The sequence below is a fragment of the Xenopus laevis genome, chromosome 9_10L (assembly GCF_017654675.1).
Source record: "Xenopus laevis strain J_2021 chromosome 9_10L, Xenopus_laevis_v10.1, whole genome shotgun sequence".
Taxonomy (NCBI): Eukaryota; Metazoa; Chordata; class Amphibia; order Anura; family Pipidae; genus Xenopus; species Xenopus laevis.
Window position 1 is genome coordinate 122,757,245 of NC_054387.1, and position 16,413 is coordinate 122,773,657.

The window sequence follows — 16,413 nt, forward strand, 5'->3', positions numbered from 1 at the left end:
ATGCTTCCTACCAGCAGTGCAGAGAATAGTTAACTTTTGTACTTATAACTGATTTAAAGGGAGAAGTCATACTTTCTGCTTACGATTTGTACCCCCAACACACTTAGGAGTGCTTAAGAATCTGGGTTGCATCTTGAATACTTGGGGCAAGGCCAGACATGGCGTTTTTACGTTGTGTTTTTAAAAAAGCTCCATCATGCGTAAATACGCCACTGAAACCACATGCAACCGTCAACATGTGTTTTTCAGCACGTTGGTTTCTTTTCCCAACATGCACTTCTCATTGTTCTCGTTCCCCATAATTCCGTTGGCTGGAAATAGAAAATAGAAAAGCTATTTAGAAATAGAAAAACTATTTACATGCAAAATGGAGCAGGAATGATCATCAGAGCACAACGTGATTACGTCACCGGCCCTAAAAACGTATATGCGTCATTTATTTCGCGAGAATTTGGACGCCATATTTAAAATACGCTGCGTATTTACGTAAAGAGTGGTTTCAAACTTGCAGATCCCATAGAGTCTATTGATTTGGTAGTTTCTAGACTTATTGGCGTTTCCGTTAAAAATTGCCAATACTGGCGTCCTGTGGCGGATATCAGCTTGCAAGCGTCCTGTGAGAATTGCCATAGTGCGTTTTCCATTAGTTTCAGTGGAAGTGCAGTTTCTGCGTATTTACACCCGACGGAGCTTTTTTAAAAACGCAACATAAAAACGCCACGACCTTAAATTGGTTGTTCACCTTTGACATAACTTTTTAGTATTATGTAGAGCGTGATATTCTGAGACCATTTGCAATTGGTTTTCATTTTTTATTATTTGTGGTTTTTCAGTTATTTATTTATTCAGCAGTTTTTCAATTTGCATTTTAACCAATCTGGTAACTACGGTCCGAATTACCATAGCAACCATGCACTGATTTTGAATAAGACTGGAATATGAATAGGAGAGGGCTTGAATAGAAGGATCAGTAATAAAAAGTAAATGATGTGCGTCACAGGCATTCGCGCAGAGTCCCTTGAAGTTTGGAACCCAGTCGGCCCAGCATCGGTCCAGTCTGACCCTGGATGTAACAACTGCCGAACCAGCACATAATTCTCCTGTGCTCGGGCCAGATTTCTAGTGCAGCAATGCTCAACACTTTCTACACTCAGAAGAGAGAAATTCTTGGTAACAAAAATAGAAATCTGGCTCTTAATGGGGAACAAGAACCCTAAATACTAAGGCATTGAGCTCACACACAAACCAAGGGCACCAGCCCAGACTGACAATCTCTAGATATGCCAGAGAGGCTCGTATAGGATTCCACACACACAGTCACTATTTATTGGGCCTGTGGAGGCTGTTTTGGCCTCTGCCGGGGCCAATTTTGACAAACTTTGGGCCTGTAGGGTACCCGTACATGCTAGGTTTACATTAGGCAATGGACAGAGATCGGCAGGTCTTTTAAACTAACCCTAATTTCTGTTACAATTCGAACCTGCATTTTTTTCCTGTCAGGTGATCAGTGAATGAAGCGACACAGAACATTTTCAAAATGGCCGCTAAAGGGAAAGATAGAAAAGGGCAATATTTATGGATTTGTACATGCCAATCTGATTGAATTATTTAACAGATCCCTTATTAGTATATAACCGGTTTGATTATTGTTGGTTTGTCTTCAGAACGCATAGTTCTAAGTTCAAGTTACCACACAACATAGACCAAATTTAAGGGCAGAGAAGCCTGCGTGCAAGAGCTAGCAATTCACACACAGGGAATTAGCGGGATTTGCTTGTATCATGTGAAATTAACCAAATGTTTGTTTTTGAGTTATTACAGAAAACTCTAAAGGTTAAGTCCCCCCCCTATTTCTTAGTGTCCAGTAACTTTATCTATGTACAGATCTAAACTGAGGCATTAGCAGCGAGCACTATGGTAATTGCAAGGAACAATTCACAGCATTCCTTCCCTGCCACAGACCTGTCAACACAGCACAGATCATGGGAAGCAGCAGTGCTAGCCCATTGCAGTGTGTGGAACCACCTCCCCTTGCAGTGGGAGAAAGGGATGAGATAGGAAAACATGGGTGGTTGATTTTAGATTCCTGGTTCATATGGGTACAATTAGGAAATCTGCCTTTCAGTCATGCTAGGGCGTCCTGTTAGGACAGTTGCTGCTGAACTACTACTCCCAAGCAGCTGTCTCTTTTGATGCTGGAGGATGATGGAAGCAGAACTGCAACAATCTATAAAGATCTATACAGTGAGCCATCCCAGTCCCATGGGTATGTCCAAAGTCCTTCTGCAGCAGACACAATCAATAGCTGTCCATAGATAACCACACACACAATTCTACATTCCTGCCAAAGGGATCCCTGACTGATAGGTGTAGCACTCCCTGTTCATTTCAATGGGAAGCAAAGGCACTCACCGTTTGTTCCATATGCTGACCAATACAAGCACTTGAATGTTGCACTGGATTTTTATTCAGGGACAGTAAATATAAGTGACTCTGTACAGACTGAGTTTCATTCTGTCTTTATGTAGGAGTTGGGTGTCAAATAATCAGACAGTTAGATCCAATATATCTTATAGGGGGGCCTAGATTCTATGATTCTATGTATTAGAACTCACTCTATTAAAATCACCAGACATCACGTCTCTCTACATGCAGGATTTGTGCAAAAGGCAGTTATTTTGTTAGATTTTGTTTGTACTGGAATCAGTTATTTGAGTGAGCTCCAATTCATCTGCTAGGAAAGGAGCCCCCCTATAAGATATATTGGATCTAACTCAATAAATATCCGACACCCAACTCCTGCATGAAGACAGAATGAAGAGAAACAGATGCCGAGAGAGGGATAGTGAAGATTAACTTGATTATTTCAGAAACAGTACAGAATTTTTAATAGATTATATTTAGAAAACTTCTTATTTCAGTATGCTGACACTTATATTAATTTTTCATTTTCACAATAGTTCCCCTTTAAAGGAATTGTTCAGTGTAAAAATAAACACTGGGTAAATATATAGGCTGCGCAAAATAAAAAATGTAATGCATAAAGGCTGGAGTGACTGGATGTCTAACATAATAGCTGTAACACTACTTCCTGCTTTTCAGCTCTCTTGGTTTACACTGACTGGTTACCCTGGTTACCAGGCAGTAACCAATCAGAGACTTGCGGGGGGGGGGGGCACATGGATCATAACTGTTTCTTTTGAATCTGATCTGAATGCTGAGGATCAATTGCAAACTCACTGAACAGTTATGTCCCATGTGGGCCCCCTTACAGTCACTGACTAACTCAGAGTTAGAGAGCTGAAAAGCAGGAAGTAGTGTTCTGGCTATTATACTACACATCCAGTCACTCCAGCCTTTATACATTATATTTTTGCCTAACTAACTATATTAGAAACATTTTTTATCTTGCACAGCCTAATTACACCGTTTTTATTTTCACACTGAACTGTTCCTTTAAGGTGGCCATAAACAGACCGAGTCAGCAGCTTATTGCCACCTGTATGGGGCCCTCCGACAGGCTTCCCCGATCAATATCTGTCCGAAAGTCGGCCACACAGCCCTGGCTAGATTTTACCATGAACAGCTCTGTACTGAGCTGTGCAGAATACACTCTTCATTTCCCACTATTCTCCTCAGAGAATAATAGATTAACTGTGAGGCTCTGGGACAGTACACGGGGGAGCAGTATTGTTAGCAGCAGAGCACAGACTTGTGGAACAATTACATGACCATCATTTTATAACTACAATCTTGGCTGCTGTTGGCTGCAAGGAGATTGGCACAGTGAAACCAAACAGCTAATGGCAGAAAGGAAGGCCACATACAATGAATTTGCCTCTCCAGCAGCAGAGGCAGCCATTTTGCATCTGTACCACAGACCCTCCTAAATCCAACCTATATGGGGACAGCTGCATTATTATTTACCTGTCCAGTAAGGTATTGTTGTGGCCCTTATTCGCTAGCACTTTCAAGAACAAATTAGAATAGAAGTATCCTTAGGTGTCGTGGCTAAGAATGCACTCCAACCAGCTGATACTGCTCCTGAACTGCCAGGTAACTTGGTGCAACCCCCTGAGCTACTAAAACATTGCACAGAACCCCACATTTGCTATATTATACACTAGGAATCCCCTGTGTAGCTTCCATCTGATTTCCATGTAAGAAAAGGCAGAAAAATACAGAGCAGTCAGACAGTCTGTGAAGTCTAAAAAGCCATAAAGAAATTTTACATGCAGCTACAGGTAGAGTCTAATTACATACAGGTAACCTGCTCAGCTCTACTTCCTATAGGTGACCTTGCACCCCCCCCCATCCCCCTCGTAGTGCCTCCAGCACCTAATTCACCTTTATCTCCTTAAAGTCACTGCTGCAAAAGGACAAGCATAGCTCTTGGTAGGGTACGTGTGGATCAGCTTTGCAGGAGATTAGAGAGTCGCAGGCAGCAGTGCACACACACATTTCGCTTTCCATATGGCTCATCCCTCAAGCTGATGAAGGAAGGTAAATAAAGATGGTGCCAAGTTATTTCACCAATACATAAGCCTTAATGAATGCACACTATTGCTGGCAACTGTTTGGGTTCTTGATGAGTTTATTCATATTATAGAGTCATTAGGCATTGATTTAGACTCATTGAAGAACCAAAGGCTAAAAAGTCAAAAGGGTGTCCATTTATAGGGCAAACCTTGGTTCCACCAGTCATTAGCCACTGCACTTGCTATTGTGCTGCCATATTGTCTACTCTCCAATTGGTACAGTCCATAGGCATTAAACATACTGCTACCACCAGAAAATACAAATAGTTGACTTATTCTAGTCTCTTAAAGGAGAACTAACCCCTAAAAAATTAATGTGGCTAAAAAGCCATATTTTATATACTGAACTTATTGCACCAGCCTAAAGCTTCAGCTTCTCAATAGCAGCAATGATCCTGGACTTCAAACTTGTCACAGGGGGTCACCATCTTGGAAAGTGTCTGTGACACTCACATGCTCAGTGGGCTCTGAGCAGCTGTTGAGAAGCTAAGCTTAGGGGTCGTCACTAATTATCAAGCAGAAAATTAGGTTGGCCTGTCATATAAGCTGATGCTACAGGGCTAATTATTACATTTTGATTCTAATTGCACTGTGCTGCCATGTAGTAATTATATATTGATTACAAATCAGCCTTATATTATGACATTTCTATTCTATGTGTACTGTATATTGTGTGTTGGTCCCTAAGCTCAGTAAGTGACAGAAGCTCAAAACATAATATAAAACATTTCTAGCTACTTCTTTAGTTAAGCTTTAGTTCTCCTTTAATAATACCGTCTCCAACACATTCCAAGTGTTTGTTAGTGTGCTCTTATTCTAGGCAGAACATATTCCTTCAACTAACACCTATTACTGCTGACAGGCATTTACTATCACATACTACTAATGGTCTCATCCACTAAGATATCCAAGATTTGCCAGGCACTCCACAGCCTTTCAGCAAAGTACAGAGTGTCTCCCAGACAATAATACACAGCTCAGAGAAATATCCTGGAAGGTCTCACCAGTACATTATTCTGCACCCGTTTCTATTGTTACAAAGCTAAATGGTCATCAGTGGGTCTTGTGGGCCAATCTTATTCCCCTTTTCCTCCTAGAATTTATCTTGGGATAAGCCCTCTATAAATGTGGGACACCAGTACGGACATGAAGTCAGTGATCAAAGTTCAGATACAGGTAGTCCAGACTATAGAAGATGTTATCTGCAAAGTCCGGCATGAGACAGGTACAGGCCCGGCTTTACCATCTGCAGCCCAAGAGCAGCTATCATATTGCACCAATTAAAACACCATTCTTGAGGCTTTAAATGGATTACCTACCACAAGGAATCTACAGACAGACACCTGGAAGCTACAATCATACGGCAGCTGTATAAAAAAACACCTTAAAAGTGAAGCAGTATGGTCAATGGAGAAGAGTGTGTTCTCCACCAACATTTTTGAGGCAGCAAAAATGCCTGAATGTGGTAGGTAGACAGACTGAAAGGAATCCTAAGCTTCAATCATTGCTTAGTCGCTGTCCCATCCATTTGCTTTGGCCTGTGAACAAGCACAGTAAGTGTTGTGGCCATGCTCAAATGGCTCTGGGGGTATTCAGATAATGTACAACATGTTGGCAAATCAATGGCAGTCAGATGTGTGAAGAGACAATTATGCAGTGGATCAGGCAGGAGCAAACTTTCACTTAGTGTGGTGGTTTAGGATACAGGCTGGTTGTCTTTGCTTCCCCTTTAAAAAGTGTTTAATATTCACTGCAGACGACACACTATTGTTTGGGCAAAGTTGCTCCAGTTTGTGTGAATGCACAGAAACCAATTGGCAACTATACATCACCTCATAAGGCAAACAATTCTCCTTCTAACCCTCAATGTTTACAAGGATACTTTATTGTCAATAAAAACTATAAACTCGTTACAGCGTATTGAAATTTACGTTTCACCAAAATTTTCCAATTTACAATAAATCCATATTAATAAAAAAAGTTTCAAAAATGCCACATTTTTACTTTAACCATATATTTTAATTTTTTTTGGTTATTTTAAGACGGTATAGTAGGACAATATAATTCCATAACCTATGTTATCCTTATTTCCATCGGGGGAATGGGGGGGGGGGGGAAGTGACAGATAGTGGAAGTGTCCAAATACAGGTACTAAACTACCTCAAATGGTCCATACTCCGTTTTAAAGGATAAGGAAAGGTTAAAACTAAGTAAGCTTTATCAGAAAGGTCTACATAAATACACCAGTAAACCCTCAAAGTAATGCTGCTCTGAGTCCTCTGTCAAAAGAAACACTGCATTTCTTTCCTTCTATTGTGTACACATGGGCTTCTTTATCAGACTTCCTGTTTTCAGCTTAAACCTCAAGGGCTAGGGCTTGAGCATGCTCAGTTTGTTCCTCTCTCCCTCTCCCCCTAGCTATGAGTGAGCAGGGAGAGACTCAGACAGGAAGTGATGTCACACCAAGTTAAAATGGCAGCTTCTATCCTAAACAAAGAGTTTCTAGAGCTGTTTACTTAGGTATGGTAAAGCATTCTACAGAATAAAAATATCATTCTAGTTTGTACTATTGTGGCTAATCTATTGGCAATAAACTGTCTCTGTAACGTTCCTTCTCCTTTAAAGTCTATTAACACAGGGGTCCCCAACCGCCGGGCCGCAGACAGTCTTGAACTCTTGAACTGGGCTGCCAAGCCTAGAGACCAATTAATGTGGCGCACCGAATTGGACGCCAACCCCTCCCGTGCTTCTGACCCCCCCCCCCCTCGCAAAAAAAAATTTGGCTCTACACCGGTCTCTATGCCAAAAAAGGTTGGGGACCGCTGTATCAACAACATACTGATTGCCATATAGAAACAGATTATTTGGGCAAAATACATCAATTGTACATGTGGAATCCCCTCAGTCGACAGCTAACTCCAAGTGAACTCAATACCCTAGTTCAACAGTAAAGCTATAACGGTGCCCAATAGGCAGGTGTGGCACCTCATGCCCCCTTTTTAGTGTAGTTCCAGTATGTACCCCCAGAAAATTATTGTCAAATGTTGGTAGCTATGTGCCCTTGCAAGGCTCTACTGCTGTACACAGTTGATGGGAAACAACGCGGTTCATGCAAGACATTATTGTGTCACTATGCATTAATAATTTAGCCCACTTTGTCTAACCTTAACAGAGCCTTCCACATGATTTGGTTACACACTCGGAGCACCACTGTCCTGCAGTAGGACAGCACCGTCATATGAGCCATTAACCTTTCAAATACCAGACTCGCATACATGTATTATCCACAATGCGTAGGACCTGGGGTTACGGATAACAGATCCCATACCTGTACTAGTTTAAACACCACTGGAATCGTGAAGGACTTGGCATAAGATAAATATTATAAAAAAACAAATCAGCCAACACAGAGATTTGGCGGCCCAGACAAAGAACGCAGATATTTTATGCTGGCGCCGGCAAAGAGACCTGCAGGTCTGTAGAAAAGGGCCTGAAGAATGCACACTGTTCCTTATATAGTAGAGCCGCACGTACAGACATGCTCCTACATTCATATCATACGTGTGCATCTGAAAACAATTTCCCTCTGATGTACCATAACCCTTTCCCAGCCGGCAGCTCCTATTGACTAAATGCAATTATGCAGTGATGTTGCTGAACTATAATGGGTCTTAATTCAACGTATAGATAATCAGAAAATGCATAGCACACCCAATTAAACAAAAATAAATTCATCACAAAAAAAGAGAAAATATAAAAAAAAATACAAAATAATACTTAGTGAGCCCAACGCGTTTTTATCTTAAGGGTTTTCTTCAGGGGCACAAATGAAATCATAAGTATTATTTTGTATTTTTTTTTTGTTATATTTTCTCTTTTTTGTGATAAATTTATTTTTCTTTAATTGGGTGTGCTATCCATTTTCTGATTATCTTTAGTTATTTTTGGAGACCCTTATGGGGAGCTATGGATCAACACCCTGTATTTTATTTAGAGGGTGTGTGCCTCCTTTCTTTATTCTATAGTTAATTCAGTGGGTACAGCTGTACTGGGCCTGGCAGTTTTTAAGCAAAATCCGCTGAAATCGCCACCGAATGGGCTCAAAAGCCACCGAAAACACCCAACGCTGACAAAAGGGTCTGAAAGCCACCAAAAACCCCCAAAGCCGACGAATTGAGCCAAAGAAGAGGAGAAGGAGCCGAACAAGAGGAGAATGAAGAAGACCTTTAAAAGTAAGTTCCACTGAACACAAATGTGTTTTTTTTTTTTGTTTTTTTTTAAACCCCTGACCACCAATGTTTTTTATTTATCTTTTACGGGGGACCCTGGCCACAAGTTTTTTGTTTCCTTTTAACTTAAGGGGGACCCTAGCTACCAATGACTTATTATAACTTGTGGGGGGGGGGGTCTGGCCAACAATTGTATTTAAAGGGGACCCGTTACCCAAAAAAATTATTACAAATCCTATTTTATCATGTTAGTCAAGCAAAACAAACTTTAATTAGACTGTATAAATTATTTGAATCTTGTTTCTGTCAGTCTGGGAATTCATAATTATAGCAAGCAGGCAGGAGCCATTTTGTGGACAGTTATTAAGACAAGCCTTGCATCATCTCAGAATCTTGTTGGTGCACCAGAATGGGGGACCTGATGTCCATCCCCATGCTCTGGTAACAATTAAATGGTTAAGAGAACTAGGGGGATATGGGGAGAGCAGAGACCTCTAGGAAGTGCTGAATGGAAAATGAAAGTAATTGCTTGCCCCGCCTTTATGCCTAAGGCATAGAGGAGGGGCAGACAATATTTGATTGACAGATGAGAAAGAATTATGTTTAATTTGAAAATGATTTTATTATACAGCTTTTTATGTCTGGGTGACAGGTCCACTTTAACTTGAAAATGTTGTTGTACGGGGCCCTGTGATTTCTGATGATGGCCCTGCCTATGCTGGACACAGGGGAGAAGATGCATTTAGGCAAAGGACACCACAGCAAAACCCAAACTAGACGTGCCCCAAATGGAGCCTGGAATAATTGCCAGTGACAGCTGCTCCATCTAAAAGGCAGAGAACAGAGTTTTTACTGCTGCGTCCAGGAGTCCGTGGGCTCATCCAACCTTTTTTTCCCCCCATTTTTATTGGCTTGTGGATTCCATTGCTGCTGGGCTGTAAAGCATTTATAAATCCCACTTTCCGTCATTTGCACTTAATGGGTTCGGCTGGTGGTTTTAACTGTAACTACCCGCTGGCTGCTTAAGAGCTCACTGATCTGTGGCTCTCTCACAACTTATATACGAGGAAGAGGGACGTTGTTTCATGCGGGAGTGATTGATGTCCACAGTCTCTCAATGACTTTAAGCACACAGGCTACAAAGAGGGAATATAACAACCTGCCAAGTCATATTTACTACCCTTTATTTATATTGCACCGACATGTTTACGCAGCACTTTAAAGAAATATACACAAGTCCCTGGAGCTTACTATCGAAGGTCCCAGCACTACTCCGGCTCAGCCTTACATCGGTCTTCCCGGACTTCCAGGGTGGGGGATACACAGGCATTTGTACAGACAGCCGTTTACACAGTCCCCCAGTTATGTGAGAAATGTTCTCTCTGTGCCATGGAGCACTGGCAGACAGAAGTGATTTAAAGATTCATTGCTTTCCTGTGCAACTCTGCCTTTAATAACAAGCTCACACCCAGCCAAAAACACTCGGCAGAAAGCTTTGAGAAGCGCCCAGCCTATGGAACGTGTTACTGTGTGCAGCGGAAGAACAGCACAGAACATTAATTGTTTGAGTTCTTATTGCTGACTCTTAAACTACAACTCCCAGCACCCCCTTGCTTATATTGTGTGCCCTGAAAGACAGTAAGCTATTGTTCTGCAGCCCTGCCAAGGGTTTCCAGTGCCGGGTGCCAAGGATAATGAGTTATATTTTAGCAGCAGCTGAAGGGCCGCAGGCTGTGTACCTTGGTAAGTATGTGTAATTAAGGCAGCCAACAGACAACTACAAAGCTGTGATGCCTACCGTTAAACCAAAGCCCAATGAACCCAGTACACTTGTGTAGACCTATCCCCAGTCACTCAGCAACCAATCAGCACTTAGCTTTCACCAGTCCACTGCAGTAAGAACAATTAAAGTATAAATCTCATTGGCCGACATAACCTAATAACTAACCAAAGGCAAGAAATGTAAACAAAGCACAGGCTTAAGTGTAAGTGCAAACTAATCTAGAAATCATATTAACCCTTAAACAGATGGTACCCTCAAGGGTGATACCGAACTATAAAAGCTATGATCCTAAGTCAGGCAACAGCTGATTGAGAATGACGATACATTTACATGGTTCAAAACTAAAGTTACAGCTTACCATCTCGTCCAGTGCGTATCTCAGAAGCCCATGTTCGTACAGGATGAAGAACCTTCGCTGCCATTTCTGCATGGGGAGACAAAAACATAAAAACAGCTTTATTCTTACTGACCTTGTATTATCCTTCCCGGCTGGCCCCCGTTCCCCAGTGGTGTCCACAGGATTCCCCCCTCACCGGCACTGCCCACAGCATTCCCATTCTTCCCGGCACTGCCCATCCCCGGCATTGCCATCAGCATTACCCCCTTCCCCAGCGGTGGCCACAGTATTCTCCCCTCCGCGGCAGTGCCCACAGCATTCTCCCCTCCACCAGTGTCCACAGCATTCCCCCCCTCCCCGGCAGTGCCCACAGCTTTCTCCCCTCCCGGCAGTGCCCACAGCATTCTCCCCTCCACCAGTGCCCACAGCATTCCCCCCCTCCCTGGCAGTGCCCACAGCATTCCCCCCTCCCCAGCAGTGCCCACAGCATTCTCCCTCCTGGCTTTGCCCACAGCATCCTGTATTCATTGATTACATAAATTAGATATATTTTAATAAAATACATTTTCAACTTAGCTCCTGGGTGCATTTATTTTATGCATTTTTATTACATATGGGTGGGTACCATGCCACCAGACTTTCTTTACAATTTCTTTAAAATATAACCATCGGTGAGGTAAGACAATTCGTAAACCATACTTAAAGTGATATTGACACTAAAAAACTACTATTCAAAATATTAATGTACATTAAAAGTTACCTACGGGTCATGTTGATCTTTTTCAGGCATATGTTTGTTACTTGAAGTTCCTAAACCTGACTGTTTTGCCAACCTGACTGTCCCTTCTCAACCTGTCAGAGTTTCTAATGCCAACGGACTAATTTTGCACAAATATGACAACCCCCTTACAGAGGAACATGGGGGGGGATCAGATAGGTAATGTAAAAGCATTGGGCAAATACTATTAAAATAATATATAGCAAGCAAATGTTATTATAAAAGTAAAAAAAATAAAAAAAGTCTGATGTCAGTATCTCTTTTATATAACAATATTATTAAAATAAAATAAGGGTTGGTGTGTTAGAAGGACTCATCCCACCATAAAGTACAGTATTTAATAGCTCTGACTGCCCATTAAATCTACAGCGGCCCAAGAGTAAGTGTAGAATAAAAGTGGGAGTTAGGGGCCAGTTGAGAGGTGTCCCTCTATCTGTATCGGTTGCATTGCAGGAAGGTTTATATTCTCCACTACAGGCATGCTATACATCGGGCTATCATGTGTTATTTATTAACCTGCCGACATTTCCCTATCGGTTAAGCCATCACACATAGTGACTCAAGAGTCGGGGGAATTGTGGTCATGCTGCCTGTGTGGTTTTCAATGAGTCAGGCGCTGCTCTCTTGAGCCTGAACAGAACAGCTGATCCGAGTAATAGATACTGTGCAACGCGTGTTTATAAAAACGAGAACCCCCCTTGGCAGACAGAATACATCACCCAAATATTACCTATTTGTCAAGAACAAAGACTTTTCAATGAGTATTATAGGCCCGAGTCAGATGTTCAGGAGAAGGCCCGGTGGAAAAGTTCAAAGAGGGAGTTGACTACAGACGTATTTCCAAGGGGATATTGGTAGGTGGGTGGGGTGTCCAAGCCCCTAAAGAGACCATACCATCCCCAAATGTAGCTCTGCATAAATGCAACTCAGGAGACCACTCTGGTACACAATGGCTCACTCACTTGCACCCACAACACCCATAGGAGGCCCTCTTTGGGGAGCTAAATGTAGCCTCACACTAGCTGCTGGTCGTGCTCTACATTAAAGCAATTTGGCTGAATAAAAAAAACCGTCCACAGAGATGACGTTTGTCATGAACTCAGATTTACTCTCTTCATCAGGCAGGTTGAGTACATTAACCGATTTGGCCGATCCATTGGGATAGTCACAGTCATCTGCCAAGTAGATTAAGCGAAAGTAGGATTCCAAACCAGGTCATAGGTTGGTTGGTTGGCTCAGCTAGAAATTGGAACTGGAAAAGGTGCAACAGGTGCATCTTCAGTGCATTCTGGGCCTAGAGGTGGAATAAGTCCTGTTTAAAATTATGATGAGCATTCCACATGCCAATATCAAGAGCATTGTTTACCAAGCACCCCCAATATTGCCTCTCTGTGTATATGGGACCAAAACAGAGGGTTTTAGGGTCTAGGCCTCATTGGGCCCACCAGAAAACATGAAATCCAGGTCCCACTCTCCAATAAATAGAAAATGGTATACGTTTGATAGACGCAGATGGTGCAAATAAGAGAGGACTTGTGCGAATTTATATCAACTGGGGCCTACTAGGACCTGGGCCCCATGGGACACCCTCTGCATGCTTTCCAGACATTCTTTTCAGGCCACAGTTTAGGTTAAAATGTCCTCTTACAGAAGTGATGCCCAACCAGTGGCTCGTGAGCCACATGTTGCTCATCGACCCTTTGGATGTTGCTCCCAGTGAACTCAAAGCAGGTGCTCATTTTTAAATTCTAGACTTGGAGGTGAGTTTTGGTTGCATAAAAAACAGTTGCAATGCCAAACAGAGCCTCCTGTAGGCTGTCAGTCCACATAGAGGCTACAAATAGCCAATCACACCTCTTATTTCACATCCTCAAGGACTTTTTCATGCTTCTGTTGCTCCCCAATTCTTTTTACATTTGAATGTGGCTCATGGGTAATAAAAAGTTGGGGTCCCCTGCCTTATAGTCATCCATCTTTAATATTCTGACTATCCAGAAAACCAAAACCCCTTGAGACTGGGCCCGACATAGAGAGATTTGTGCATCTAGGAGTGCCTGTTCGATGGAAATTTCTGCCATTGGTTGTCCATGAAGGTTTGTCACATAGTGCTGACAAACGGTGACCTGGCACCCGACCTGCTCCTGGGAAGCCATTCTAATACCGTTCAGCGGCAGCTCTCCTGCTCTTTTACTGGTCACAGCTCACAGCTCCCATTCTTTTGATGCCCATTTAAGGCAGCGCTTTACAGAAGGGAGACTAACTCGAATAAAGAGAAGCTTCATGTTTCACATGCAGGATGAAAAGGATAAAAGATCTCCTGATCATGGCCTAAAATGTGCTTTTTTCCCAGTGGCTCTTTGCAAACAGGTCAGACGACGGGAGAAGAGAAATTTACAGGAGTTATGTGGCCCAGCAAGCCTGAATACAAAAGTTTATTGTTCAGCAGAAGAGCAAAGGCTTTGGCCACCCAAGGTCAAACAGAACAACAAGGGCACTGTGTAATAAAACATGGTACAGGGATTTTATTTAGAAAAAAGCTGCCGCCTACAATGCACTGAGCAAAGCTGTCAAGCAGCATTGGCTTTTTGGGGTGTATACTCCCCACAGTCTTGTGTTAGAGAAGCCAGGGAATTTCTACAGTTCTGTGCTGAATTCTGACCATATATGAGCCAATAAAAGCGGCCAACTTGGCCCTCCAAGACTGAATTGGCAGCTTCTCAACGGCCAATCAAAAGGGCAGGTTAGAAAACGTTGGCCAAGGGCCATATTGGCAATATGATGCAGTCCTCCCCAGGGCCGTAGTACTGTCCTGTATTCAGGCTCTTTCAGCGCCCCAGCAAATCTTTGCCATTTTATGTGCAGAGGATGCTGGGGCACCGGCTGTGGGTGAAGTAAGCATCAAAAGTCACTGGGGTTGCCTAACAATTTGCCACCCACAATGATTTGCTTTTCTTGTCTTTAGAATAAAATGGCCAGAGTTTACTGCAATCCAGTGGCATGCAGCAACCAATCAGAAGTCTGCGTTTACTGGTCAAACCTATCGGAATGATGAAAGAAAAAATCTGATTTTTTGCCATGGGTTAAGTCCAAAACACACCTCTGCACCACATCTGCAACACCCAAAGTACTTAGTTTTACTTAATCTGAATAAAAATCCTGCACCTACTAAAAAAAAGTTGTCATCTCGTGTTATTTTAAATAAAAACTCACTGGGCATGGGAAAAACGATCAATAGCCATTAGGAGGAGGTGGCTGTCCATGTCATCGTTGGAGGGGCTTTACGCCATGTATGAATAATTGGTGGAAACAATTTGTCTATTGCAGAGTTATGTGGGTTTGGCTCTCTCCCTGTTTGATGCTGCGTAATCCCCGAAACGCTGGCGTTTATATTGGTGAGTCTACTAAATTTAATCTGTTATTAGCCAGTGAGGTCAGAGGCAGGAAAAAACAAAGCTGAAATGCGATGAGATACTTCAGCAACCGTCGGCTCCGATGGAAACTGAGAGGGGGCTTAAGGAACAGGAGCAGGGTTTAACCCTTTTAGCAGAACTGGGCTGATGTTGACCCTGGGTCTAACAGTAACACATAATTCATCTCGTTATAGCTCTGTAATGTGCAGAGCACAGGTCTCTAAGAGGTGACTCCATGGATTATACTATATTCAGACTAGGGCTTCACTAGGAGACCACACACAAACACAACTATGGTTGCCACCTGTCCGGTTTTGACTTGGACAGCCAGTTTTTTTGAAGAGCTGTCCAGGTCAAAACTGCCTGCCCGGTTTTACAAATTAGGAAAACCAGGCAGGATTCCTTGAGGCCGACATAGCGATCGGCAAACCGCCATGTCATAGCACCACACAAAGTCATATCCCATTCCTGTAACGTCACTCCCTGCTATGTCACGGTCCCACCTCCCTGCCTGGAGTTAGTCGGGAGGAAAGGTGGCAACACGATACACAAATCTGGGGCAAAATGGCTGACAGGACACTGTGAGGGATGCAGAGGCATCATGGGAGACATGAAAGAGCAGAGACGTTTTTTGCGAGGGTCGGGTCCCGATGCTCCCCTGGAAGTGACACCACTGATTGCACAAGGCTCATAGGAGGCACTGCGCTCACACACAAACCAAGGCACAGTTTCCTGTCAGGTGATCAATGAGGGAGCACAAGAACTTCACAAAATGGAGGCTCAAGAGAAAAGTTGTAAAAAGCACAATATTTACTGATATGTATAGGCCAATTTCAAATGTTTGTAAATAGACTTAATAGGATATAGACGGTCTGTCGATTAGGTTTTCAGAAACCGCTGTTTTCTCTTTAAAGGAAAAGTAACACCAGAAAATTTAAAAAATAAATAAAAACCAAAAGCATTGACACTGGTTCACTTAGTCAGAATGTGGGCACCTTTTAAAGAAAAGCATCGACGTTTTTTAACTGGAAATGCCTGTAGATCGTCTAGTGCTTTTGGGAGCAGCCAATAAAAGCAGATTATCCAAGGCTCAACTGAACACACCATAGATTATACAGGCTTTTTTTTCAACGCCAGATAAATATATGGCTGAACACAGAAGAGCTTAAATCAAACACAGAAATTAAAAATCTAGGGGGTCCACTTCATAGAAATGTTTCTTCAATGTACAGGACGCAAAATAAGAATTTACACCTGATCAAACCTGTTCTCTTAATTTTTTGGTTTTACTGGTCCTTTTATCTAAATTGAAGCACCATACTTGTGAACTGCTATAGC

The 16,413-nt window shown here is 42.5% G+C and overlaps 1 protein-coding gene across 11 annotated transcripts in view; it reads right to left on the bottom strand.

Annotated features, from left to right (window-relative positions):
* Nucleotides 1-16,413, bottom strand: part of mprip.L (myosin phosphatase Rho interacting protein L homeolog) — a 109,327-nt gene that overhangs the window by 60,504 nt on the left and 32,410 nt on the right. For all 11 annotated transcript variants that reach the window (XM_041575799.1, XM_041575800.1, XM_041575795.1 and 8 more), the window contains exon 3: nucleotides 10,909-10,974. In XM_041575799.1, coding sequence (XP_041431733.1) covers nucleotides 10,909-10,974 — 66 coding nt within the window. The remainder of the gene's footprint in view (nucleotides 1-10,908; nucleotides 10,975-16,413) is intronic.